Below are 27967 nucleotides of genomic sequence, written 5' to 3' on the forward strand. Positions count from 1 at the left end.
CTCTCCCCCCCAGGCCTGCACTCCATGCGCGTATTGGACACGGTGGTGTCAGAGCCCGGCCCGGGGCTGCCCTGGTACAGCCGTGTTGTGTTTGTGGATGATCAAGTCATCTACGTCTACACCAGCGGGATGCAGAAGGCAGAGCCTCGCCCAGTGTGGATGGCACAGAACGAGGGCCCGGAGTTCTGGGAGGAGAGGACCTGGTGGGCACAGCGCCACCAGAAATGGTTCAAAGCGAGTTTGAACACCCTGGGTCAGCTCTACAACCAGAGTGAGGGTGAGTGAAGGACACGACCTGACCTAGGGATGCAAGGACATGGGGTGTGTGTGTGGGGGGGGTGCAGTTGATGTAAACAGGGTGAAGGGACACAGGGATGCGTGTTGGAGATTTGGGGGGAGGAACAGAGCCGAGAGGGGCATTTTCTCGATGGAGTCAGTATGAATGTGGGGGACAGAGGGATATGGGGCGGGGGGAGGGGCTGCAGGATGGAGGTTCCATGCGAAAGACATTTTCTGACATCTTCCAAAGTGGGACTCTCATACTGTTCCCTCCCCAAACACCCCAGATTTCTGCTACCAGTCCCACTTGCAGCTGCCCCTGCCCCCATGTGTGGTTATTTCCTGGGCAGCGTGACAGAGGTGAGAAAGCCAGAAGTTCCCATCAGACTCTGCTAATCTGACCTCCTGGTGACCCAGGCCAGAAAATTGCACCCAGTGATTCCTGCACGGAGGGGTTTGTTCCTCCTGGCTATTACAGTGACACTGTCAGACCCTATAGCTAGAACAGGGCTCTGAGACATCTTGTCTTAATTACCAGACACCGTGTGATGGGGAATCCCAATATCGACAGCCCCAAGTGTTCAGACATCACGAGTCAGGGCCCCAAAATCCTGAATTTGACTTAAATGTTGTGAGTATTTTGGGAATAATATTGGAGGTTATTTTTATTTACCCTCTGGTTTGAGCCTGTAGGAGACACATTTAGGGTTTTCCCTGCTCCTAAGAGAACTAGAAGTTACTGCTGTAAGAAAAGAGAGCTGAGACTCTCCTCTAATCCCATGAGTCCAGGAACTGGGGATTTAATAAAACCACCTGCTATCATGAGACGCACAATAAAGTCACAGGAGCAAGCAGTGCTGCATTCACCCAGCCCTTGGGAGAAGCTGCTTACCGGTGAGCCTCCTTAGAATCATAGAATATCAGGGTTGGAAGGGCCTCAGGTCATCTAGTCCAACCCCCTGCTCAAAGGGGAACAAATCCCATGACAGATTTTTGCCCCAGATCTCTAAATGACCTCCTCAAGGATTAAACTCACAACCCTGGGTTTGGTAGGCCAATGCTCAAACCACTGAGCTATCTCTCCCCCCATTGTTCGCTTTGTGTTGTTTCCAGAGTGAGTTTACTGAAGGTCAAATTCCTCCTCACTCCGGAGGAGGAGGGTCTGACATGGATTTGGGCTGGAGAGTTAGTGAGAGAATCAGCCCCTCTAATGTGCAGAGACTCCCGGGCTTCCTTACTCCTGGCAGCACAAACCCCAGCACGTGTCCCCCGGTTGGAGCCCCCAGCATCAGGCAGGTTCCCCTGCACACTGTCGATAGATGTGTAAAGAGCTGTTCTTCCTTGTGGCGATGCGAGACCCACTGGTGTGCCTCCTGCTGATCGTCCTGGGAATTAGCTCTGTTTCCAGCTCCGGAGCACTCTCTGCAGGCTGGTGTCTCACCTGTCGCTGGCCCCGGTGCCCCTTCTCTCAGGGTTCTGCCCTCTGCAGTACCCCACAGTCTCTCAGTCTCCCCTCCCGGGGAACCCTCAACCCTCTATCCCCACCTCGCCTCAGTCTACGGCTGCTGCCAGTCACCCTCTAGCTCCCCCTCACTGGGGCAGATTGCAGTATACGAGCCATTCATCATTGGCAAAGTTGGGGTTGGACCTGCTGCCTTCGCCTACCCTGGGTTGCACCTCTGCAACCCCAGTACCCAGCCTGGCCTCTCACAAGGCCTGCAGCCTGGGGGGTTTCCAGGCTGGAGCTTCCCAGCTCCTCTCAGCTTCCCCCAGCCCTGCTCCACTCCTGGTACCTTGCTTAGCTCCCCCACAGCAAGGCCCATCTCTCTCAACAGCCAGAGAGAGACTGCGTGAGCTCCTGGCCCACAGGCTTTTATAAGGCCAGTTGGGGCCTGACTGGGGCGTGGCCTCAGCTGAGGTTGTTTCCCCAATCAGCCCAGCCTTCTCAGCTTTCAGCCCCAGCCCTCTCTAAGGGCTGGCTTTTAACCCTTTCAGAGGAGCGGGGTTACTGCCCTGCTACATTCTTGCTTGGTTCCCAGTGTGCAGGGCTGTAGCCACCTGGCCAGGCCCCCGGTTGTGCTGTCTCACTGAGCTCGGTGATGATCCGTAAGCGTTCAGTGCCTGGCACTGCTGAACTGTCCCTGGCAGGGGAGGGTCTCTCCGATGTAATTGCTCTGCCCTTCCTGACAGGGGACTGGCGAGTGACAATCCCCGTGTCAGTGATACTGGCCTGTCACATTGGTCCTCACCCAGGGGTATCCCCAGCCCCTTGTTGTAACAGCCCCCCAATCCCTCCTGGCTCCCAGCACTGTGACAGCAGCAGTGAGAACTAATTCCCATCCTGCCCTGGACACCTGGGTTCCTGGCGGCCCTGCCCCAGGACTAAGCGACAGGGCAGAGCGTTGCCAAGTGTCTGCCCCCCTAGCGCAACCTCTCTGTAGCTAGTTTAACCCTCTCCTGACTAGTCTCACCCATTGGTCCCCTGCTGCTGAGCCTGTCCAGCCTGACCTGCTCACATGGGCACCGGCCTCCCCAGTGCTGAGAGAGGGGCTCTGCTCGCCCGCCCCTAAGCCTGCGCTGGGGAGCTGCTGTTCTGTCCCTGCTGCCCCCTCCTGCCCCCATTCACCCCCTCCTCACAGTCCTGGGGCTGCCAGCTCGCCGGAGACTGTCCTGAGTCCTGCACCTTGGCCACCAACAGTGTTCCCCTCTCTAGCTGCGTCTGCCCCCAACACACACATGGGGGAATTCGGGGTCTGGTCCCTCTGGGACCCCATCGGTGCCCCCACCTCGCTCATCCCTGTGGAGTGCAGCACGGAAGAGAAGAGGGGTGGGTGGGGAGGCCTGACTCACCTCACTCCTCTCGGGTGCCTGGCTTGGGATGTCTGCGTGTTCTGTGACCAGCTGCCCAGCACCTCTCCAGAGTCTCAGTTGTTCTCTCGTTACTCCATCCCTTTTCCCCTCAGTTTTCTCACTTTTTTACTTCAGTTGATTGCTGTAAATAGTTAGTTGGACTCTCTTAACAGAGTTTCCTCTACTCCTGGAACTGGGCATGGCTCGGTCTCCGGGCTCCAAACCCGGAGCCTCCTGCGGCAAGTCCATGCCTTTGAGCGACCTGCACTCTAGCTGTCTAGAGTGCTTGGATGAGACTTGTATTGCGGATCGCTGTCAGCTCTGCCACCAGTTCAGTTCACATATGAAAAAGGGTGGGGAGGCCAGGCTGAAGTCCCTCCTGATGGAAGCGGTTCTCAAACCTTCTTCGGAACCAAGCCAATCAAACTTGGCACCGTGTACCTCAGTGTTGGTACGAAGAGCTGCTGCAGAGAGAGTCCATACGGGACTCTTGGCACTGTTCCCCATGCCAAGTGCCAAGAAAGAAACATAAGCAGCAGCTGTCTGAGAGGTTCCCCATCTCTAAGAATGGACAATCATGGGGAGCGCAGGGGAGCGCGACCTGTGTCTGGCCACTCCTCTGTCCCTGCTCCACAGGCGATACCATCAACTCTGTCCTCTTCACAGGCTCTGTTGAGTCCAGTACCTAACCAGCCGCTGGCACCAGAGGGGCAGTGAGGCACCAACAGGGTTGCGGTACCATCCATCCCGGAGGCGTTTGTTGTGGCCAGGGACTTGCTGGTATATTCGCTACCACCATTGCTGGCAATTTAACAGTTGGTGCCAGCAGTGCGGGCAAGCAGAAGGGAGCATGTTGCCCTGAGCTCCCATTCAGTACCAGACCCCTTGCTCTCTGCTTATGCCGAAGCAGGCTTCCCCATCTCAGCACCAATCCCTGTATCCACAGCACTGCCCCTTGGAGCCGACAGGCGCCACACACCCCTCGTTCCCACAGGATGACTCATCATCCAAGTTGGAGTTTGAATCTTGCACCCAGCCGAGGGACTGGTACCGTACCCCACCAATCAGCCCTATGCAATGGTGGATCCCAGGGTGGAGGTTCCTTCGAGCGCCTGTCCTAGTGGGCAATGGCCCATGCAGGTACAGTGCCCTTTTTGGAACCCCTGGGGTTTTCCTCCGCTGCCTGGCCCACCGTCTACGCACTCCTACTCAGTGGTGTCTGAGAGAAGAATTCCTCTGTCACACCAAACAGCAGCTGATCCCGACTACGATATTGAACCAGGTACCGACTCTCAAAACCTGGAGCTACGGGATCTGGTTGGTGCAGAAGGAGAGGAGGAAGGTCCTATGCTGGTGCAGGCTGCCTCCTCCTCCATCCATCCCGGAGGCGTTTGTTGTGGCCAGGGACTTGCTGGTATATTCGCTACCACCATTGCTGGCAATTTAACAGTTGGTGCCAGCAGTGCGGGCAAGCAGAAGGGAGCATGTTGCCCTGAGCTCCCATTCAGTACCAGACCCCTTGCTCTCTGCTTATGCCGAAGCAGGCTTCCCCATCTCAGCACCAATCCCTGTATCCACAGCACCGCCCCTTGGAGCCGACAGGCGCCACACACCCCTCGTTCCCACAGGATGACTCATCATCCAAGTTGGAGTTTGAATCTTGCACCCAGCCGAGGGACTGGTACCGTACCCCACCAATCAGCCCTATGCAATGGTGGATCCCAGGGTGGAGGTTCCTTCGAGCGCCTGTCCTAGTGGGCAATGGCCCATGCAGGTACAGTGCCCTTTTTGGAACCCCTGGGGTTTTCCTCCGCTGCCTGGCCCACCGTCTACGCACTCCTACTCAGTGGTGTCTGAGAGAAGAATTCCTCTGTCACACCAAACAGCAGCTGATCCCGACTACGATATTGAACCAGGTACCGACTCTCAAAACCTGGAGCTACGGGATCTGGTTGGTGCAGAAGGAGAGGAGGAAGGTCCTATGCTGGTGCAGGCTGCCTCCTCCTCCATCCAGAAGAAGCAGGAAAGGGTGTTTCACTGCCCAAGGACACTTCAAGGCTCACCAGGAGTTATGGAAGAAGGTGACCCCAAACATAGGGCTGGAAGTGAAGGTATTTAAAAAATCCTCCAACAGCCTGGTCAACATCTGGGCTGCAGTGGCCTTGTCGAAGGTAGCTCTGCCTCTCAATGAGGCCATCATGGGTCCAGTTAAAACCCTGGGCAGACCCCTTCCTCTCTGCCCCGATGTCAAAGAAGGCAGATAGGAAATACTATGTCTCTGCGAAAGGGTAGGAGTATGTATGTTCCCATCCCCCTCCCGGATCCATGGTGGCCTCGGCAGCCAATGAGAGGGAAAGGCCAGGGTTGTAAGGGGCAACGCCCAAGTCAAAAGACTCAAAAAAGCAAGACTATTTTGGTAGGAAAACGTATTCTACCAATGGTCTACAGCTCCAGCCAACAGGCACTGCTGGGCAGATATGATTTTCACTCCATGTTGAAATGTAAAGACTCGCTTCCCCAAGAGTCCAGGCAGGAGATTGTTGCTCTGGTGGAAGGGAAGGCAGTGGCCGGGTCTTCCCCACAAACTACTCTTGGCACAGTGGATGTGGTGGCCAGGACTGTGGCATCACCAGTGGCCACGAAAGGGGCTCCTGACTTTAGTCCTCTGGCGTACAGACAAAGGTCCAGCAGTCTCTTCAAGACCTTCCATTTGAAAGGACTTTGCTCTTCTCAGAGAAACGGACACCAAACTCCATGGCCTGAGGGCCTCCAGAGCCATCCTCAAGTCCTTGAATCTCCGTGCCCTGGTGCCTTTGAGGAAACATTTCAAGCCACAACAGCCTGCCCGCTTCCCAGGCCTGCCGCCTTGTCAGGACCTGTTCAAAAAGCAGAACAGAAGTTATAGGTGCAGATATCTGCCTCAGCATCACTTCCTGGCCCTCCCAGATACTCAGGGGGCTCCAAGCAGAACTTTTGATGGGGCACCCGAGGGCATTACACCAGTCCCCATACCAAATCCTGCCCCCCTTTTGTTTTTGGATTCTCTCTCCTGCTTCAGCTCAGCAGGTCCCTTATCACCACAGACCATTGGGTGCTGAGTGCGGTGGAGAAGGGTTATACGCGTCAGTTTGTTTCCATGCCTCCCTCCTACCTCCCATCCCCGTCCCTCTTCAGGGACCCTTCTCATGAGCAACGTTTAGCCCAGGAGGTGCAAGCCCTTCTCTGGGTAGGACCCCTGGAGGAGGTGCCTTGGAACTTAAAGGGGTTTCACTCCCGTTATTCCTGTGACAGGTTCGGTCACAGAGATCCCCTCTAAGCCAGTTTTCCCTGCCAACTTGGGAATTCCAGAACCCTGTCTGGTTGAGCCAGACATGCTAAACTGTTTACACAGACCCAGGGTCTGGGCCACGCTCCCAGAGCTGCAGGCTTTAGCTGAAAACTGCTCAGCAGGTTACCTGTCTCTAGCACCCAGACACTCAGTTCCCAATTGGATCCAAACCCCAAATAAATCTGCTTTACTCTGTGTAAGCAGAGTCAGGATGAGCTCTACCCTAACATCTGGTGGTGAATTATGGGGAGTGTGGAAGGAATTTCAAGGAGTAGCAAGGATTTGCATTGCAATAGCCCACGGCAGCGTGGGAGGGTTATTTTGGCAGCTGGGATCCCCAATTTCTTTGTTATTGGGGCAGGAAGGAAAAAAAGTGCTGTCACCCTAATTATGTGAATGAGGAACTATGAGACTGCTTTATGACAGAAATGACTCAACCTACATTAAATAGTACTTGCTAGACAAGGGACAGGGATTCCAAAACCCAGTAAATTGAGAGAGGCTGGGGAGTGGTGTGTGTACCTGATGGTATGGGCCCCTTTTGAGGGCCTGGAACACCAATTGCATATTCTCCTCTCTCCACTGTTAAAGAGCAGAGCTAATTTTGAATCCTTTAGGAGTCCATCAAGAGCCTGCTGACCTGAATTCATGTTGGGCCAATGTGGCACTGGGGCTCCCCTACTACAAGCTGAAACCACTAAGAGCTGAAATCACTAAAAGAGCTGAGCTGAGATCACTGAGTGCTGTGTAAACTAGTGGGGGAGCCTGAAGCTTTATCGCTAAGCAGCTGGCAGAGCAGAGCAGTCTGCAGCACCTTGGAGCAGCCCATGGACCAGTGAGCAGTGTGGAGCAGTTTGCGGGGATGGCCGACGCGGTTCACGGGTCGGCTGGAGGAGCGGCACAGCTGGTGGAGTGGAGCCAGTCGTGGTGAAGGCTGCAGCAGAACTCCACGGAGAGGCGGAGCAGTCGGCCCTGGCCCACGTAAGGTGTCCCTTAACATCCTGTGTGCGCCCCCCCCCCCATTTCCACCCAGGCTGGGGGGGGGAGGTAAAACTCTGCAGATAAACTTTTGAACTCTGGGGTGGCACTGACCAGAGACAGAGACTCTTGGGTTGTTGGACTTTGGGGGATTGGACTTAAGACCCTAAGGGGAAAAGGACATTGCCAAACGTACTTGGAGGTGGGTTTTTTGCTTATGGTTTGTGTTATAATCCTGTTTGTGGTGTTTCTCCAATGTGATGCCGCATTGTTTCCCTCCTTTATTAAAAGGATTTTGCTACACTTGGACTCTGTGCTTGCGAGTGGGGAAGTGTTGCCTCCTAGAGGTGCCCGGGGTGGGGGGTGGTACGTAATTGTCCCAGGTCACTGGGTGGGGGCTCGAGCCGGTTTTGCATTGAGTTATTGAAACGGAACCCCTGGATACTGAACCCGGCCCTTGTTGCTGCCAACTCAGAGGGGCAGAAGGGTTACATCTGTATAAAGCTTATACAGGGTAAACGCATGAATTGTTCGCCCTCTATAGCACAGATAGAGAGATATGCACAGCTGTTTGCTCCCCCAGGTATTAATCACTTACTCTGGGTTTATTAATAAACAAAAGTGATTTTATGAAGTATAAAAAGTAGGATTTAAGTGATTTCAAGTAATAACAGACAGAACAAAGTAAGTCACAGAGCAAAATAATACACGCAAGTCTAAGCCTAATACAGTAAGAAACTGATTACAAGAAAAATCTCACCCTCAAAGATATTCCAATAAGTTTACTTCACAGACTGGACTCTTCCCTAGTCTGTGCCCAATCCTTTCCCCTGGTACAGTCTTTGTTAGATCCAACAGACATCTCAGGTGGTGAGCAGGGTTTTCTCACAACTGGCACAGGAAGGCTTTTGAGTAAATAAACCACTTACCATCAATTGTCCTAATCAGTGGGAGCCATCAAGTTCCTAATACCCCATTGATAGCCCTCACCTGGTGTGACTACAACAGAGATACAAGTTTATCTTATTTCCCCAGCTCCAGACATAGAAATAAATACATGCAAATAAATAGGATGATTACAAGCTTTCTAATGACATCATACAAGAGACCTTTTGCATAAAGCATATTCCAGTTACATCATATTCACATTAATAAGCATATTTCCATAAAGCATATGGAGTGCAATGTCACAATTCCTTAATCCTGAGTGCCAAAGGGGGTCTCTGACCCATTCTAGACCTGCAGCACTTCAAAGGCTGAAGTTGTGCATTGTCTCCCTGGCCTCCATCATTCCTGGTACGCCACCCTTGATTTGAAAGATGCCTATTTCCACATCTCTATTTTCCAAGGCCACAGAAGGTTTCTCGAGATCATTGTGAACCTGGCTCATTCCCAGTTTACCGTCCTCCTGTTCAGCCTGTGAGCATCCAAATGTGTCTTTATGAAATGCCTGGTAATAGTGGCAGCCTTCCTGGCTGGTCAATGGCCAGTTCAAGTCTGAGGTAAAAGCCAGCGTCCACCTTTGTACAAGCAACATTTCAAGCACTCGGCCTGCTGATAAACGACCAGAAATCAACACTCCTACCAGCTCAGAGGATACATTTTATTGGAGCGGTGCTCAATTCTACCCAGGCCAGGGCCTTCCTCCCAGAAGCCCACTTCCAGTCAGTGTTGTCACAGGTCAAAGCCCACTCAGGCTGTTGGGTCACATGGCCTCATGCATATACATGGTGCAGTATGCGAGGTTGCACCTCAGATCCCTTCAGGCTTGGCTGGCCTCAGTGTACCGGCCAAACAGCCATCATTGGGACTCATTTCTCACAGTGCCTGCCCCAGTCCTTGCCCCCTTGACTAGTGGACAGATCCCTGGTTCGTAGGCTTGGGTGTTCCCTTTGTCAGGCCCCGACCCTCGGTATCCATAATCTCGAATGCATCCAAGCTCGGTTGGGGGCCCATCTCGGGCAGCTCAGGACACAAGATCAGTGGTCCGAGCTGGAACTCTTGCAACAGATAAACGTCGGAGAGCTCAGGGTGGTCCGCCTAGCACACAGGTGTTCTTACCCCCCATCGTAAGCAAGTTGGTGCGAGTTCTTACAGACAACATGGCAGCCATGTTTTACATCAACAGGCAGGGAGCGTCCCGCTCTTCTCCCCCCGTGTCAGGAGGCCATTTGCTTGTGGGAGCTCTGCATAAAGCGCTTAATCCACCTCGAAGCTTCTCACCTTTTGGGAGCCCAGAACGAGCTGGCAGATCAGCTATTCTCACCACGAATGGTCCCTATGCCCCGACATAGCAAGGACCATTTTCCAGTGGTGGGGTACCCCTCTCGTAGACCTGTTCACAACCAGACAGAACAGGAATTGTCAGCAGTTCTGCTGTCTGTGTGACTGCAACCCAGGCTCGCTCCCGGATGCCTTCTTACTCCCTTGGAGAAAGCACCTGTCCTGTGCCTTTCCCCCCACCCCCCATTCCTTTAGTGCACAAGGTCTTGCTGAAGGTCAAGGGTGAAGGTTATTCTCATAGCCTCAGCCTGGCCACATCACCACTAGTTTGGCTTATTTCTAGACCTGTCAGTAGCAACTCCAATGCCGCTTCCTCCCCTTCTAGACCTGATCTCGCAAGATCACGGCCAAATGCTCCGTCTGCCTGACAGCTCCACGGTTAAACCTGCAGAACTGGCCTGTTCGGAGCAGGTCTGCTAGGTCTTGCTAGGCAGTAGGAAACCATCTACCAGAGCTACTTACCTGGCCAAGTGGAAGCGTTTCTCCATTTGGTCTCCCCAGCAAGGCCATCACCAGGGTGTCAGAACCTCCCTGTGAGTGGGGGGCCACCAGTGCTGAAACTGTGACTCCACCTCTTCCTCTGACACACACACACACACACACACACACACACACACACACACAGTTCCACCTCTTCTCCTCAGGCTCCATCCTCTTCCCCTTGATCTCACCTGCTGCTAAAGTGGCAGGGCCATGGCTCCTTGTTCCCCCTGCTCCGGCACCGCTGCCTCTCACCCACTGAGTCATCTCTCAGATAAAGCAGATACTCCAGAACAGTTTGAAAACAGCCAGGTCTAGTGATTTCCTCTGTTAAGGCACACCTAGCCGCGGTCTCCGCATTCTACCCCCTGCTGGGTGGTCGATCAGTTTTTTCACATGAAATGTCCATTCACTTCCTCAGGGGCTTTGAAAGGCTCTACCCCCAAATCTGGGAACCCATCTGTGTAAACGAGGGTGGGTAGGGTTGTATCCTTCCTGGAAGATCACCTTTCTTGTAGCAATTACCTCAGTCAGGAGTGTCTCGGAGATAAGAGCTCTTATGTAAAAACTTCAGTATACAGTGTTCTTTAATGACAAGGTACAACATCGCCCCCACCCTGTGTTCCTCCCAAAGGTAATCTTGCAGTTTCATAGTAATCAGGCTGTTTTCCTGCCCATTTTCTTCCTGAAGCCACACAAGAATAGGGAGGAATGACAGCTCTTACTGTGGATTTTAGGCACGCCCTAATGTTCTATCTTGAGAAGACTATATGGAAGGTTGATCCATAAATCCACACAGCTCTTTGTGGTAGTAGCTGATAGGATGAAAGTCCTACCCATTTCGCCTCAGAGAATTTCATCCAGGATCACATTGTGCATTCACATGTGCTACGAGCAGGCAGGTGTCCCACCACCTGCCTTCCTGACATCCCATTCTGTGGGAGCACAAGCTTTCTCAGTAGTGTTCAAGGCCCAGGCCTGATCCAGGACATTTGCAGAGCAGCGACCTGGGCATCAATACATACTTTTTCTTCCAACTATGCCATCACCCAACAAGTTAGAGATGACAGTGCATTTGGTTGGGCAGTGTTCACCACACGTTTCAGTCTCTCGTGATCCACACAGTGTTCTTTGTTTACCACAGCCTTCCTCCCTGTCCCCTAAACTCTCCTTCCTGTCCCCATCCTCACATCCCTCTGTTCCCCCCAGTCTCCCTCCCTGCCTCCTCTCAGCCCAGGGGTGGCTGCATTAACTGAATCTGCTCTTGGTTGTGTGCGAGATGGGGGCCGTTGTTTTGAAAATTAGCATGGCTGTAGGAAAATGGCTGTCAATGGCCTGATCCTTACAGGGAATCACCTTGAGACAGTGGCCATGTGGAAAAGAGGCCAAGCATCCGAAGTTGGTTCTTTGCCATTTCTAGATTGAGTTGGGGGCACGGGAAAGATGGTGCAGGGAACAGAGTGACCCTGGGGATTCTTTGAGGTCATTAAACCAGAGCAGAGGTTAGTGTGGGGGACACCTCCTGTACCCCCTCCCCACAGGAACATGGGGGTACCGTGAATGGAGGAGGTGGGGGACCAAGTGACCCTGAGGACTCTACAAAAATTAATACAACCAGAGCAGGAGAGAGGGGATACAGACCCTCTGCATTCTCTCTCTCTCTTCCCTAAAATGACCCTGACTACCAGAACTGGGGGAATCCTCAGAGAGCAGAAGAGAGCTGGAGGAGATACACACCTGCAATATCTGGAGTACACCCTGCACCCCCTGCGGGGAGCATACAAGAACAAGCAGCAATGAGGTTGTGAACTCTCTGCAGTGGGAGGTCTTTAGTGTACAAAGACTCCACATATGGAGAGGGCACCTCCTGCGAGTTTGGATTCCCTCCTGAAAGGAGCTGGGAGGGTGCAGGACCCAACAGCATAAGGGGAAACTCCATTTCTCAGGGGAGGGAGGGGCCAGTAGCAAGGAGAACCACCACTGGGTACCTGCAGTGGGGTCTTGGTGAGATTTTCAGAGAGAGGCTGCTGCTGACCCTCCGCTGTGTTTCAGGGTTTCACATTATCCAGACAATATATGGCTGTGATATCCGGGAAGATGGCATCATTCAGGGGTTTTACCAGGATTCATATGATGGACGAGACTTTCTTACCTTCGATAAGGAGACCATGACATGGGTAGCAGCAGATATTGGGGCTCAGATCACCAAGAGGAGATGGGATGCTGAAGTAGATGACAACCAGGGATGGAAACACTACCTGGAAGAGGACTGTATTTCCTGGCTAAGGAATTGTCTAGAGTACGGGAAGGAGACTCTGCAGAGGAAAGGTAAGATGGGGGACATGCCCCCCTCCCCCCAGGGGACACTACAAGTTACATCTCCATTCCCCAGCCCCAGTTCCAAAATGGAGCAGGTGGGTAGGGGGCTGTTCAGCTAACCTTGCACCAGGGATGGGTGGGGAAACAACCCCTCCCCCCCCCCAGCTCTGCTGGAAAAAAAGGAACAGAAATTGAAAATGTTAAAAGCAGCTCACTGTAGAGAAGCTGCATCTCCAGAGCCACTTGACCAAATGAGCCCAAATTTGCAGCACAAATTCTACCTCTTCCCCTGGTGTGATGCAGCATTATCAAGGCAATCTGCCTGTGCGTGTGCATGTTGGAGCACTCTGAGAAATAGACTCTGTAGAGAAAGCTCCACGCCACCTTAATTATGGAAGTGCCACCAGTTCTATGGACACCAGCTTCATTTACCATGTAATTCTTCCTCATTCACTGTCTGCACCATCATATTTGTTGTTACCTCCGGCTCCTGTGTCCCACCAATGACTGTAGCTTTGTCCTTGTTGCCTCTTTGTCCAAACTTCTCCCACAGTCATCTGTGTGCTTTCTTCCATGCCATCTTTGAGAAAGTAACAGATTTTTTAGACAAGGGAAATGCGGTGGATCTAATATACCTTGATTTCAGTAAGGCGTTTGATACGGTACCGCATGAAGAATTACTGGTTAAATTGGAAAAGATGGGGATTGAAATGAAAATCCAGAAGTGGATAAGGAACTGGTTAAAGGGGAGACTGCAGCAGGTCGTATTGAAAGGTGATCTGTCGGGTTGGAGGGAGGTTACCAGTGGAGTTCCTCAAGGTTCGGTTTTGGGTCCGATCTTATTCAATCTATTTATCACTGACCTCGGAACCAAAAGTAGGAGTGGGCTGATAAAGTTTGCGGATGACACCAAGTTGGGAGGTATTGCCAATTCGGAGAAGGATCGGGATATCCTCCAGGGAGATTTGGATGACCTTGTAAACTGGAGTATTAGTAATAGGATGAAATTCAATACTGAGAAGTGTAAGGTTATGCATTTAGGGATTATAGTTATAATATAGTTATATATTTTAGTTATAAGCTGGGGACGCACCAGTTGGAAGTAACGGAAGAGGAGAAGGACCTCGGAGTCCTGGTTGATCGCAGGATGACTATGAGTCGGCAATGTGATGTGGCCATTAAAAAAGCTAATGCGGTCTTGGGATGCATTAGGCGAGGTATTTCTAGTAGAGATAAGGAGGTGCTAGTCCCGTTATACAAGGCATTGGTGAGACCTCATTTGGAGTATCGTGTGCAGTTTTGGTCTCCCATGTTTAAGAAGGATGAATTCAAACTGGAACGGGTACAAAGAAGGGCCACTAGAATGATCCGAGGAATGGAAAGCCTGTCGTATGAAAGGAGACTTGAGGAGCTCGGTTTGTTTTCCTTAACCAAAAGAAGGTTGAGAGGAGATATGATTGCTCTCTTTAAATATATCAGAGGGATAAATACCAGGGAGGGAGAGGAATTATTTCAGCTCAGTACTAATGTGGACACGAGAACAAATGGATATAAATTGGCAGTCGGGAAGTTTAGGCTTGAAATTAGACGAAGGTTTCTAACCATCAGGGGAGTGAAATTCTGGAACAGCCTACCGAGGGAAACAGTGGGGGCGAAGGACCTCTCTGGCTTTAAGATTAAGCTTGATAAGTTTATGGAGGGAATGGTTTGATAGGATAACGTGATTTAGTCAATAGGTCAATAACGTGCGACCACTGGTAATTAGTACCGAGGGTCAATGTTGGGATATTGAAAGTCTTTTTCCCGAGTGTCTGGCTGGAGAGTCTTGCCCGCATGCTCGGGGTTCAGCTGATCGCCATATTTGGGGTCGGGAAGGAATTTTCCTCCAGGGTAGATTGGCAGTGGCCCTGGAGGTTTTTCGCTTTCCTCCGCAGCATGGGGCAGGGGTTGCTTGCTGGAGGATTCTCTGCTACTTGAAGTCTTTAAATCAGGATTTGGGGACTTCAACAGCTGAGTCAAGGGAGAGAATTATTTCAGGAGTGGGTGGGTCAGCTTTTGTGGCCTGCATCTTGCGGGAGGTCAGACTGGATGATCATAATGGTCCCTTCTGATCTTAAGTTCTATGATTCTATGATCCCCTACACATTTGCCCTCCCCATACTAATCTGGAAGAAGGCTCCCCATGCCCTTAAAGTTTTCACCCTCAAACCTACCTTTGCTGCAACACTTTCTTACTTCTTGATTCTTTTATCAATAAGACATCAGATAATCACACACAGTCAAATTTATTTCCAAATATTTTTAGTTAAAGATAAATCAGCACAAACATAGAAGGGAAGAGGTTAAATGCTTTAACACTCCAACTCAGGAGGACAGTTGCAGCGTAGTCTGCTTCAAAATGTTAATTCACTATTACCCATGTATGTACCTTGTCTGTTACCATGGACACAAATTTCCCAAATTAGTTAGCATCATTTCTCACATTTCACATCTCTCCATTCCCAAACAGTTTGCACTTACTAGTCAAGGTTACTTGACATTTGTATCCATTTTTTGCAACATACTAATTGCTTATTTCTCTCACAAATCTCAGCAGAATGTTATCTTGTCCTTTGCCATCTTTACAAATGCCAAGAAGAAAAAGCCATACACCACAATGTAATGTGTATTTTAGTGCCAAGGGGCTGGGAAACTGATTTTTCAACAGAAGGGTAAATCCTTTTGAAATCCATAATATTGGGTTAATAAATTTGGTAACAACCTACAAGAAATTTGCCAATTTATATTAGCTAGTTTGAGGGGCAGTTTAGCACTGTGTCACTTTTTGTTAAATGGGCCCTTTCCAAGTATAATTGGTCAGTTTATCCAGTCCATTTTTTGCTCCCTGGCCAGGGCAAGATTTTTCTGCTTTTCAAATCCAGGGACTGAGAGGAGATGGGCACAAACCTAGCACATGATTGACATCTGTATCCGGAGCTTAGTGAAGCCTTTCAGGGTACTTGTAGTCACTGTGGTTGGGAGCCGAGGCCAGGTCTGGGACCTCGATTCAGGATTCACCATTGCTGATGCTGTGAATTTGGCACAGAAATTCTCTAACATGATGGTTCTCTCTCATAGGAGGGTTTCCATCTCGTGGACTCTCATCCTCTCCCACTGCTGGGGTCTCAGAATTTCATGCTGCAAACCTCCAGCAAAGACTGCCTGGATTAGAGCTTGAAAACAGCTAACTTCAATTTCTTCTTTTTCCCAGTGCACCCAACAGCTAGAGTGAGTGACAGGTCATCTCATGACGGCCTCACCACCCTCTCCTGTAAGGTCAGTGGGTTCTACCCCCGGGACATCACCGTGACCTGGCTGAGAGATGGGGAGAGCAGACAGCAGGTGACCTACTCTGAAGGCATCCTACCCAGTGGGGACGGGACCTACCAGACCTGGGTGGCAATGGAGATTGATCCCACGATCAAAGCCCGTTATTCATGTCACGTGGAGCATGAAAGCCTGTTAGAGCCACTCTCTGTCCCCTGGGGTAAGGAGTTTGTGTGTTTGTCTGTTTTCCTAGTGGGAGAGGGGGAATCCATTACTCTCAACCCCTGAAAAATTCTCATTTCGATGTATAGGCTGAAGCTGGAATTTCTTCAGGGCCTGTGAGGCCCTGTCCCCTTTGGCCCTGTCACTCTGCAGTCAAGTTCTTGTGCTAGACTTGGGACCCACAGTGCCTGGGGCTCATGCCTTGCTCTCCAGTTTGCTGCCTCTGGGGCTGTTGGATACGTCTCAGCAATACAGTGTCTCTGAAGGGAGAAGATTAACAATGAGACATTAAGGCCTGAAGGGACCTTTTTTATCATCGGATCTGAGCTCCTGCATAGCCCAGGGCAGGGGGGAATCTCACCAGGGACCCCAGCATCCAATCTGGTGATGTGGTGGCGAACTAGATCCTTCAGAAAGAGATGCCCATTCCAGATGTAAAGTCTCCAAAGGATGGAGAATTTACCACATCCCAGGGGAAGCTCAAATCTGCCCCTTATTTCCAGACAGAATTGGTCTTGCTTCAGCTTGCAGCCCGGTCTCAACTTCATGCACTCGTGATCCTGCCATGAGTGCAGGGGACTGGACTAGATGACCTCTCGCGGTCCCTTCCAGTCCTATGATTTAGCAGGTTCTCAGAAACATGGCTCTATGGGTCCTTCATTCTTGCCCCTGTGGCCAGAGAGAGATGTTTAATTTTGGGAGCAGCTTGTTTCTGTGTGCAGTGATGCTGGAAGAGAGGGTGTGGCCTTGGAATGGAGCGAGGAGGCAGATTGGAGCCCTGCATCAGCGGGGAGAGTCTCCTATGCCCCAGCACAAGAAAGTCTAGGAAGAATTTACACATGGAGCTGCCTTCCAGACATCTTTTTGCTTGGTTATTCGGGATGTGGAAAAATGCAGCATTTGGAAGTGCAAACCATTTCTAAAAGGGCAGCCTGCACTGGAAATCTGGTCATCAGATGGTTTCACAGCAAAATCCTACCACCATGTCCCCTGCCAATTTTGTGTCATAAACCACATTTCCTTATTCTCTTAGAAATATTTTTTTCTTTTTGCTGTATTATTATGTGGATCTTTCAGACAACAGTAAGGAGGGAAATAGGCTTCTAGGATGGAGGCTGGCACAACTGATTAAGAGAGCTTTAAACTAGGAATTTGGGGGTGATGGTTGGGAGATGTCCAGGTAATCTCCACGCCGGAATTTAACCTTGAGAGGGAAGAAAACAAAGTAAGAGAGGATACAGCCGTGGGCAGAAGAATGGACATAAGGAGGAAGGGTAGTGTAGATACCAGTCTAATAGGTGATGCTGGTGGTAGAATGTCTGTGCCTAATCGGGTAAAGAATGTCAGTGAAGCCAAACGGAAAAAATTAAGACGTCTGTACACTAACGTGAGGAGCCTAGGTAACAAAATGGAGGAACTAGAGCTACTGGTGCAGGAAGTGAAACTGGATATTATAGGGATAACAGAAACATGGTGGAATAGTAGTCATGACTGGAGTACAGGTATTGAAGGCTATGTGCTGTTTAGGAAAGACAGAAATAAAGGCAAAGGTGGTGGAGTAGCATTGTATGTCAATGATGAGGTTAACTGTAAAGAAATAAGAAGGGATGGAATGGATAGGACAGAGTCTGGGCAAAATCACATTGGGGAAGAAAGCTACTAGAGCCTCCCCTGAGATAGTGCTTGAGGTGTGCTACAGACCGCCGGGATCTGATCTGGATATGGATAGAGACCTCTTTAATGTTTTTAATGAAGTAAACACTAATGGGAATTGTGTGATCATGGGAGACTTTAACTTCTCAGATATAGACTGGAGGACAAGTGCTAGTAACAATAATAGGGCTCAGATTTTTCTGGATGTGATAGCTGATGGATTTATTCACCAAGTAGTTGAAGAACCAACAAGAGGGGATGCCATTTTAGATTTGGTTTTGGTGAGTAGTGAGGACCTCATAGAAGAAATGGTTGTAGGGGACAACCTTGGTTCGAGTGATCATGAGTTAATTCAGTTCAAACTAGATGGAAGGATAAGCAAAAATAGATCTGGGACTAGGGTTTTTTATTTCAAAAGGGCTAACTTTAAAGAATTAAGGAAATTAGTTAGGGAAGTGGATTGGACTGAAGAACTCTTGGATCTAAAGGCGGAGGAGGCCTGGAATTACTTCAAGTCAAAGCTGCAGAAACTTTCAGAAGCCTGCATCCCAAGAAAGGGGGAAAAAATCATAGGCAGGAGTTGTAGACCAAGCTGGATGAGCAAGCATCTGAGAGAGGTGATTAAGAAAAAGCAGAAAGCCTACAAGGAGTGGAAGATGGGCGGAATTAGCAAGGAAAGCTACCTTATTGAGGTCAGAACATGTAGGGATGAAGTGAGAAAGGCTAAAAGCCATGTAGAGTTGGACCTTGCAAAGGGAATTAAAACCAATAGTAAAAGGTTCTATAGCCATATAAATAAGAAGAAAACAAAGAAAGAAGAAGTGGGACCGCTAAACACTGAGGATGGAATGGAGGTTAAGGATAATCTAGGCATGGCCCAATATCTAAATAAATACTTTGCCTCAGTCTTTAATAAGGCTAATGAGGAGCTTAGGATGACAAATGGGAATGAGGATATGGAGGTAGATATTACCACATCCGAGGTAGAAGCCAAACTTGAACAGCTTAATGGGACAAAATTGGAGGGCCCAGATAATCTTCATCCAAGAATATTAAAGGAACTGGCACATGAAATTGCAAGCCCATTAGCAAGAATTTTTAATGAGTCAGTAAACCCAGGGGTTGTACCGTACAACTGGAGAATTGCTAACATAGTTCCTATTATTAAGAAAGGAAAAAAAAGTAATCCGAGTAACTATAGGCCTGTTAGTTTGACATCTGTAGTATGTAAGGTCTTGGAAAAATTTTTGAAGGAGAAAGTAGTTAAGGACATTGAGGTCAATGGTAATTGGGACAAAATACAACATGGTTTTACAAAAGGTAGATCGTGCCAAACCAACCTGATCTTCTTTGAGAAGTGTGATACAGTATGGCCAGAGGACAGCAGGAGAGTGTTAGCAGGGAGCCTTATTCCCTGCAAGGGGAGGAAGGTTTGCTATAGATTAACTAGAGCACCTGAAGCCAATTAGAGCACCTGAAGCCAATTAGAGCACCAGCAGTCAGTCACATGATATAAACTCCTGCTTCAGGTCAGACAGTGTGGGTTGTTGGAGCAGGAAGGTTTGGTGGGAGCAGAGAGCGGTTTGAAGGAGTTGAAGCAGAGAACAGTTTTGAAGAGAGACAAAAGGAAAGTTTGGAAGAGTGCTGCGGTGAGAAGTCCAAAAACCCTAGGTAAGGGGCACCTGGCTTGTGTAGAAGGAAGGCAAGAAGCCCCTCCACAAGCTGAAGGGCAGGAGAGGGAAATAGCCCAGGGGAAGGAACCACCAGTTCAAGTGGTTCACCACTAACCTCAGGGCCCCTGGGTTGGGACCTGGAGAAGAGGGCGGGCCCAGGTCCCTCCCTCTCCACTCCACTCCTCAAGGACACTAGTGGGGTACTTAAAAATACCAGTTCAGAGGCAAGCAATGGCGCCCTGAACCTTCCCCAAAGAAGAGAAAGCGCGAGACCCAGCATAACAGTACCGGCAATTTGCCACAGAAGGTAACAGATTTTCTAGACAAAGGAAACGCAGTGGATCTAATTTACCTTGATTTCAGTAAGGCATTTGACACGATTCCACATGGGGAATTATTAGTAAAATTGGAAAAGATGGGGATCAATATGAAAATTGAAAGGTGGATAAGGAACTGGTTAAAGGGGAGACTACAATGGGTCGTACTGAAAGGTGAACTGTCAGGCTGGAAGGAGGTTACTAGTGGAGTTCCTCAGTGATCGGTTTTGGGGCCAATCTTATTTAACCTTTTTATTACTGACCTTGGCATAAAAAGCGAGAATGTGCTAATAAAGTTTGCGGATGACACAAAGCTGGGAGGTATTGCTAACACAGAGAAGGACCGGGATATCATACAGGAAGATCTGGATGTCCTTGTAAACTGGAGTAATAGTAATAGGATGAAATTTAATAGTGAAAAGTGCAAGGTCATGCATTTAGGGATTAATAAAAAGAATTTTAGTTATAAATTGGGGACACATCAGTTAGAAGTAACAGAGGAGGAGAAGGACCTCGGAGTATTGGTTGATCACAGGATGACTATGAGCCGCCAATGTGATATGGCCGTTAAAAAAGCTAATGCAGTTTTAGGATGCATCAGGCAAGGTATTTCCAGCAAAGATAAGGAGGTGTTAGTACCGCTATACAAGGCGTTGGTGAGACCTCATCTGGAATACTGTGTGCAGTTCTGGTCTCCCATCTTTAAGAAGGATGAATTCAAACTGGAACAGGTTCAGAGACGGGCTACTAGGATGATCCAAGGAATGGAAAACCTGTCTTATGAAAGGAGACTCAAAGAGCTTGGCTTGTTTAGCCTAACCAAAAGAACATTGAGGGGGGATATGATGGCTCTTTATAAATATATCAGAGGGATTAATATTAGGGAGGGAGAAGAATTATTTAAGCTTAGTACCAATGTAGACACAAGAACAAATGGATATAAACTGGACACTAGGAAGTTTAGACTTGAAATTAGACAAAGGTTTCTAACCATTAGAGGAGTGAAGTTCTGGAACTGCCTTCCAAGGGGAGTAGTGGGGGCAAAAGACATATCTGGCTTCAAGACTAAGCTTGATAAGTTTATGGAGGGGATGGTATGATGGGATAGCCTAATTTTGGCAATTAATCAAAGATCAATTGCCAAATTATCAGCAGGTAAGTATGCCCAGTGGTCTGGGATGGGATGTTAGATGGGATGGGATCTGAGTTACTAAAGAGAACTCTTTCCTGGGTGCTGGCTGGTGAGTCTTGCCCACATGCTCAGGGTTTTAACTGATCGCCATATTTGGGGTCGGGAAGGAATTTTCCTCCAGGGCAGATTGGCAGAGGCCCTGGAGGTTTTTTGCCTTCCTCTGCAGCATGGGGCACGGGTCACTTGCTGGAGGATTCTCTGCAGCTTGAGGTCTTTAAACCACGATTTGAGGACTTCAGTAACTCAGACATAGGTTAGGGGTTTGTTACAGGAGTAGGTGGGTGAGATTCTGTGGCCTGCGTTGTGCAGGAGGTTAGACTACATGATCATAATGGTCCCCTCTGACCTTAAAGTCTATGAGTCTATAACAGGAGAAGCTGATTAGTGAAACTGAAAGTGTATACAGAACTCGGGGTTTAACAGGTGTATACAAACCAAGAACAGTATTAAAATATCTGTATTGTCCCCTTTTCACTTCCTGCCTCCTCAAAAAACACGCATTGTGTCTGTAACTCCAGTCATGGCAGGGAAATCCAGAGCTTTGAGGTCAGTTTCCAGGTTGTCACCAGACTCCCACAATGGAACTGTATTCCGTTAGTCATGAAAGTCATCATGATCAAGGGGGGGTTAGGGGCTGGGAGCCAGGACTCCTGGGTTCTGTCCTTGGCTCTAGGAGGTAAGTGGAGGCTAGTGGATTAGAACAAGGGGGCTGGGAGCTAGATCTCCTGGTTCTTTTTGAGTGCTGTCCCTGTAGGTGCTCCACTCCAGGTGATGGTGCGTCCCAGCACCGTTGATTGGAGATCTTTGGTAACAGTGCCTGGTCAGGACTCATGCACTCAGATGCTGTATCGCAGCATCGTTAGGGTCTTCCTGAGCACGCGCGTCCCACCCCCCCCTCAGTTCCTTCTCAACCATCCTCTGCTGAAGACAGGACTCAGGGCAGTGCTGAATCTCTTCCCTGGTCACTGAAGGAGATAAGTACAAAGACATAGAAATAGTCAGTTAAAAACATCCCAATTATTTCCCTTCCTTTAGAATAGTTACCTAGTTTAAAACAAACAAACAAAAAAATCTTTTTTTTTCTCAAGTTCGTCTCCTGTTGAGATGCCAATAATGCCAGGGTCTTCAGGATTTAAGAAATGTGACTCCTGTCAGGAGCCTATGCCGCGATCCGACGGACACTCACGCTGTGTGAAGTGCCTCGGCGAGACACATGTCCCTGCCAAGTGTGTCCATTGTACCAGCCTGAAAACCAGGGCTCGTTGTGAGAGGGACTTGCAGTTGAAAATGCTCTTGATGGAGAAATCCCTACAGCTGCCAATGGAGACAGGCAATAGCAAACCCTCTCCCTCACGCTCCCCGTTGGAACCGACTGGGAGCGCGGCTTCACTCTCTCAAGCAAAGAGGCAGGAAGCCCAACTGTCTCTGTGCAGAGACGTTCAAAAGGGGGTCCTTAGCCTCCGTGCTGACAGCGCCAAAGGCAGGTGCCTCCGATAGTCCCAGCACCTCAGCCATGGCTCCCACGGAGCGCAGAAGCAGGGACCCAACTTCCCATAGTGGGAAGCTCTCCTCGGCACCGAAAATAGACCCGGTGCCGACAGCACGTTCTACCCCAATGTCAACAGGAATGTTGGCACCAAGCCTGCCTATCACTCCAGCAGCAGGAGCGGACCTCCTACGGGGCATCTACAAATGGCCCGTGGTACCTACAAAAGCAAAGCAAAAGTCTATATGTGCTTCTGATCATATATTCTGCTCAGCAGGATCACAGCCCATGTAGCAGCAGCAATTCTTAAATCAGGACGACATCTCAGTGGCCCCTGAGCCTGACTCTCCGCTCCTTGACGCACAGCGCTCACTGTTTGACCAGCCGCTCCCCACCTGACCTGGCCACCTTCACTGACAGCGAGCCCGGCATGCAGCAGCAGTTCTCCCTGCCTGCCTCTCCTCCTCCACCAGAACCATTTATATCCCAGGACATGGCTCACAAGTACCACCTCAGTTTCCCTACTTTGTTCCCCTGCGGATGGGACCTCACTTCTCTTATCCCATACCTTGGCCTCAGTGATACCCTTGGCTGGCTCCTGCTGCCACTCGTCCTCATGACTCTTCCTCCAGACCACGAGCTTGTTCTGCGTCTCTATCTCCAGCTCCATCTACATCTAGAGCACCTGAACTCCCCTCTGAAGAGGTGGGCTATGAACCATACCCTGATTCACCGACTCCTAACTCTCCATTAGCTCCAGACGGAGCCCTCATGCCTCCACCTCTACAGAATGTGGACTACTTTAAGCAATTCCAGGAACTTTTCAAGAGAGTGGCACTCAGCCAGGACATCCCTTTAGAGGAAGTCCAGGAGACACAACATAGACTCCTCAAAATCCTCCAACCCTCTGCACCCTCAGAGATCGCGCTCCCCATAAATGAAGCCCTCCTGGAACCAGCTGACCCCCTCTGGCAGACCCTAGCCTCTATCCCCACCAACATGCAAAAAGGCTGAACGTAAATATTATGTTCCTGCTAAGGATGTAGATTTCTTATTTTCATCCACAACCAAATTCTCTTGTAGTGAATGCAGTGACACACAGGACGAAACAGCCACACTACCAACCCACCCCACAGGACAATGACCTCAAACTCCTTGACCTTCTGGGCTGCAAGGTTTATACCTCCTCCACTTTGCAATTCAGAATTGCAAACTATTCCGCCCTCCTTGCAAACTACGACTTCGACAACTACAACAAGCTCTTTGATTTTACCTCCCATATCTCAGAGGACAGGAGAGCAGACTTTAAGTCAGTCCTTGTCGAGGGCCGATTGGTGTCCAGGACAGCCCTACAAGCATCTCTGACATGGCGGACACAGCAACCTGCAGTACCACAACTGCGGTGGTTATATGCAGATCTTCCTGGCTGTCTGCATCCGGTATCCCCAAAGACCTGCAGACCAAAGTGGAGGACCTCCCCTTTGATAAAGATAAGCTTTTTTCCACTAGACCTTCTAGGTACAGACAAAACCAGGCGCAACCAGCTACCTCCCATCCATCGGGAAACAAACAACAATTTTGAAGCATTGGTCAAGGGGCTGCACGATCACCCCTTGACTCCGCCACCTATTTGCCCATTTGGCCACCACCTCCGGGTTTTCCACCATGCCTGACAGCAGGTCACACAGGACCACTAGGTCCTGGAAATAGTTCAGTCTGGTTACTTCATCCCTTTTATATCCTACCCTTCCCCCTCCCCCGTCCCTCTTCAGGGACCCCTCTCACAAGCACCTACTTCGCGTAGAAGTGGCTCACCTCCTCCAGCTAGGCGCAGTGGAACCTGTGCCAACGCAACATCGAGGAAAAGGTTTCTACTCGATCCAGAAGAAGAGCGGGGGATAGAGGCCTATACTAGACCTACGCCGGCTGAACAAATTCGGACGGATACAGAAATTCAAGATGGTCACATTGGGCACAATAATACCCGTGCTGGAACAAGGGGACTGGTTCACAGCCCTTGATCTACAAGATGTTTATTTTCACATATCCATTCATCCAGCTCACAGATGCTTCCTGTGATTCACACTCGGACACGACCACTTTCAGGACAGGGCATTCCCTTTCAGACTCTCCACAGCACCGAGAGGATTCTCCAAGACCCTAGCCGTAGTTGTGGCCCACCTCCGCAGACACAGGATCATACTTTTCCCCTACCTAGACAATTGCCGTATCAAAGGTAGTTCATACGATGAGACGTTACGAGCTACCCATTTCGCCATCTCCCTCTTCCAGCTTAGGTCTACAAATAAACTTCCAAAAATCCACCCTGACACCCACACAGTGGATTGAGTTCATCAGAGATCACCTGGACTCAATTCAAACCAGAGCCTGACTCCCACACAACAGATTCCTCACTATTACACATCTTATACACACGCTCTCCATTAGCCCCAGGATACAGGCAAGAATTTGCCTAGTTTCTTGGCCACATGGTAGCCACCAGCTTCATGTCAAGTATGCCAGGTTGCACATGAGATGTCTTCAGGGTTGGCTCAACTCCAACTACAAACCTAGCAAACACAGCTTCTGCATGACGCAAACTCCTCCAGCGAACATATTATCCTCCCTATAATGGTGGGCAAAACCAGAGAACCTCTGCATGGGCGTTCCCTTCCAGCAACGCTCCTTGGCACTCACGCTTACCACGGATGCTTCCATGATCCACACGGCACAGGGCCATTGGTCCCTGTCAGATACACGTCTGCACATAAATCTCCTAGAGCTCAGAGCAGTGGGACAAGCCTGCCTTCACTTTCTCCACCTCATAAAGAACAAATCCATTCAGGTCCTGACAGACAATATAGTATGTATGTTTTACATCAACAAACAAGGGGGAGCACGACTGCACTCCCTCTGCATGGAGGCCATCGGCTTATGGAATTGGTGCATACAACACCACATAGAAATTACCATTTCATACCTACCTGGATGTCACAACACTACTGCCGACACACTCAGCAGACACTTCTCCGAGGAACACAAATGGGAATTACATTCCACAATACTACGACAGCTCTTCTCCCGCTGGGGCACCACGTCAATAGACCTCTTTGCCACAACCCAGAACTGCAAATGCCATCTATTTTGCTCCAGGGTGGGACTCAGGATTACATCCCTAGGAGACGCATTCCTCATCCTGTGGAACAACTCCCCATGTATACTTTTCCATCGATCTCTCTGATACACAGGATTCTACACAAGATCAGAGGCGACAAGGCCCAGGTCATACTTATTGCCCCAGCTTGGCCCTGACAGACGTGGTATCCTTACCTGCTACGCATGTCCATCCGTCCTCTAAGGATTCTCCCCAACAGACCAGATCTGCTTTCCCATGACGGCTTCTTCATCCGCAGCTTCAGAAACTCCATCTGATGGCATGGTTCCTTCATGGTTCCAAACCCATGAACTAGCTTGTTCTGAGCAGGTCCAGTACATCCTCCTGCACAGTAGAACAGACTCCACTCGTAAGACTTACCTGAAAAAGTGGAAATGCTTCTCCGTATGGTTCTCCCATAAATGCTTGATGCCCCACACTGTGGTCCTCCCTAACATCCTAGACTACCTTCTGAAACTAAAACAGGATGGGCTCTCGCTCAGCTCCATCAGAGTACACCTCACAGCCCTCACCATCTTCCATGATTTGCTGGATGGATATTCACTCTTTGCCCATCCCACAATAAAACCCTTCCTCATGAGCCTGTAAAATCTCTACCCTGAGATTCATCCACCAGCAGCCACCTGGAATCTCAGCCTAGTTCTCTGTGGTCTTATGAAACCTCCCTTCAAGCCCTTAGCTACCTCATCCCTTCTCCACATGTCTATGAAGGTAGCTTTCTTGGTTGCCATAATGTCAGCGAGAAGAGTAGGGGAAATAAGCGCCCTGATGGCCTTTCCTCCCTACACAACCTTCTCTAAAGACAAGGTTACCTTGTGACCCCACCCTAAATTTCTCCCTAAGGTGGTGTCTACCTTCCATCTTAACCAGCCAATATACTTACCTGCATTCTATCCCAAACCTCATAAGACTTTGCAGGAAGCAGCACTACATACCCTCGACGTTTGACGGGCAATCACCCTTTATCTAGACAGGACTAAACCATTTCATAAATCCCCTCGGCTATTTGTCTTCACTACCGAGCGATCGAAGGGTGCGGCTATCTCTAAGCAACAACTTTCCGAGTGGATCTCTGACTGCATCAGATCCTGTTACCGAACCCAGAATGCTCAACCACCTGAGGACATCAGAACCCATTCTACTCAGGCGATGTCAACATCCGTTGCCTTCCTCCATAATGTACCTATTACTGACATCTGCAAGGCGGCCACGGGGACATCTGACCACAATTTGCCAAACATTGTTATCACACAGGATACCATGGCAGACACCATAGTAGGTCACACAGTGCTGTCTATAGTTGTCACTGCCGCAAAGCCAAAGTCCCACCAACCATAGTGGGTACTGCTTCGCATTCACCTGGAGTGGAGCACCCACAGGGACAGCACTCGAAGAAAAAGAGGTTACTCACTTTGCAGTATCTGAGGTTCTTCGAGATGTGTTCCCCTGTGGGTGCTTCACTACCCGCCCTCCTTCCCTTTACTTTGGAGTCCTATTCTGACATCTCTACAGTAGAGAAGGAACTGAGGGGGTGCGGGATGCACACACTCAGGCAGACCCTAACGATGCCATGAGACAGCAGCTGAGCATGTGCGTCCTGACCAGGCACTGCTACCGAAGATCTCAGATCAGCGGCACCAGGATGCACTGTCACCTGGAGTGGAGCACTCACAGGATCACACATCTCGAAGAACCTCAGTTATTGCAAGGTGAGTAACCTTCTCTATTTATCCCTGGCTCTGGAAGGGGTGTGGGGTCTCGTAGGTTAGAGCAGGAGGTCTGGGAGCCAGGACTCCTGGGTTCTGTCTCTGGAAGGGGAGTGGGGGCTTGTGGGTTAGAGCAGGAGGGGCTGGAAGTCAGGATTCCTGGGGTCTGTTCCTGGCTCTTGCACTGACTCACTGTGTGATCTTCAGCAAGTCTCCCCCCATTCCCATATAGGGACAACACTGACATCCCTGCTCTCCCACAATTAGGTTTATGAAGATTGATTAATGCTGTAAAAGTCCCTCTAGTTTAAGTGCTAAATATTTATTATGAATTGAAGTGGTAGAGGCTGGATCTAGTGTCAAGGACTTTCCATGGTGGGGAGCAATGCATGGTAGCTGCATTGGAAGGGGTGGAGGGTTCAGGACTCAGCCCTAACCTGGACAGCTGACTGACTTATGCCTGCAATGGGATGAAAGGAGGGTTTTAGTGCGGGGGGTGGGGGGGGGATTTCCCCCCATTGATCATTCTCTCCATTCCATTTCAGAACCAAATAACAGTCTGATTCCCACTGTGGCTGGAGTTATCACTGCAGTTCTCCTGATTGGTGGTATAATTGGAGTAGTCGTCTGGAAAAAGAAACGCTCAGGTAAAGAGCCTGGAATGGGGGGATTCCCTGGACTTACCGGGCCCTGCCCGTACCCCTAAGGACAGCAGCAGTA

At 49.8% G+C, this 27967-nt stretch overlaps 1 protein-coding gene across 1 annotated transcript; it reads left to right on the forward strand.

Annotated features, from left to right (window-relative positions):
* On the forward strand, positions 1-27953 carry LOC123356107 (class I histocompatibility antigen, Gogo-B*0103 alpha chain-like; the record flags this gene model as incomplete). Its single annotated transcript, XM_044999076.1, has 5 exons — positions 1-277; positions 4977-5210; positions 12251-12526; positions 15768-16043; positions 27793-27953. Coding segments are annotated over 5 exons (1224 nt in total), but the record flags the coding sequence as incomplete, so codon positions are not given.
* Positions 27954-27967: the final 14 nt, after the last annotated feature.

This window comes from Mauremys mutica, chromosome 24 (genome assembly GCF_020497125.1).
Source record: "Mauremys mutica isolate MM-2020 ecotype Southern chromosome 24, ASM2049712v1, whole genome shotgun sequence".
Lineage (NCBI taxonomy): Eukaryota > Metazoa > Chordata > Testudines > Geoemydidae > Mauremys > Mauremys mutica.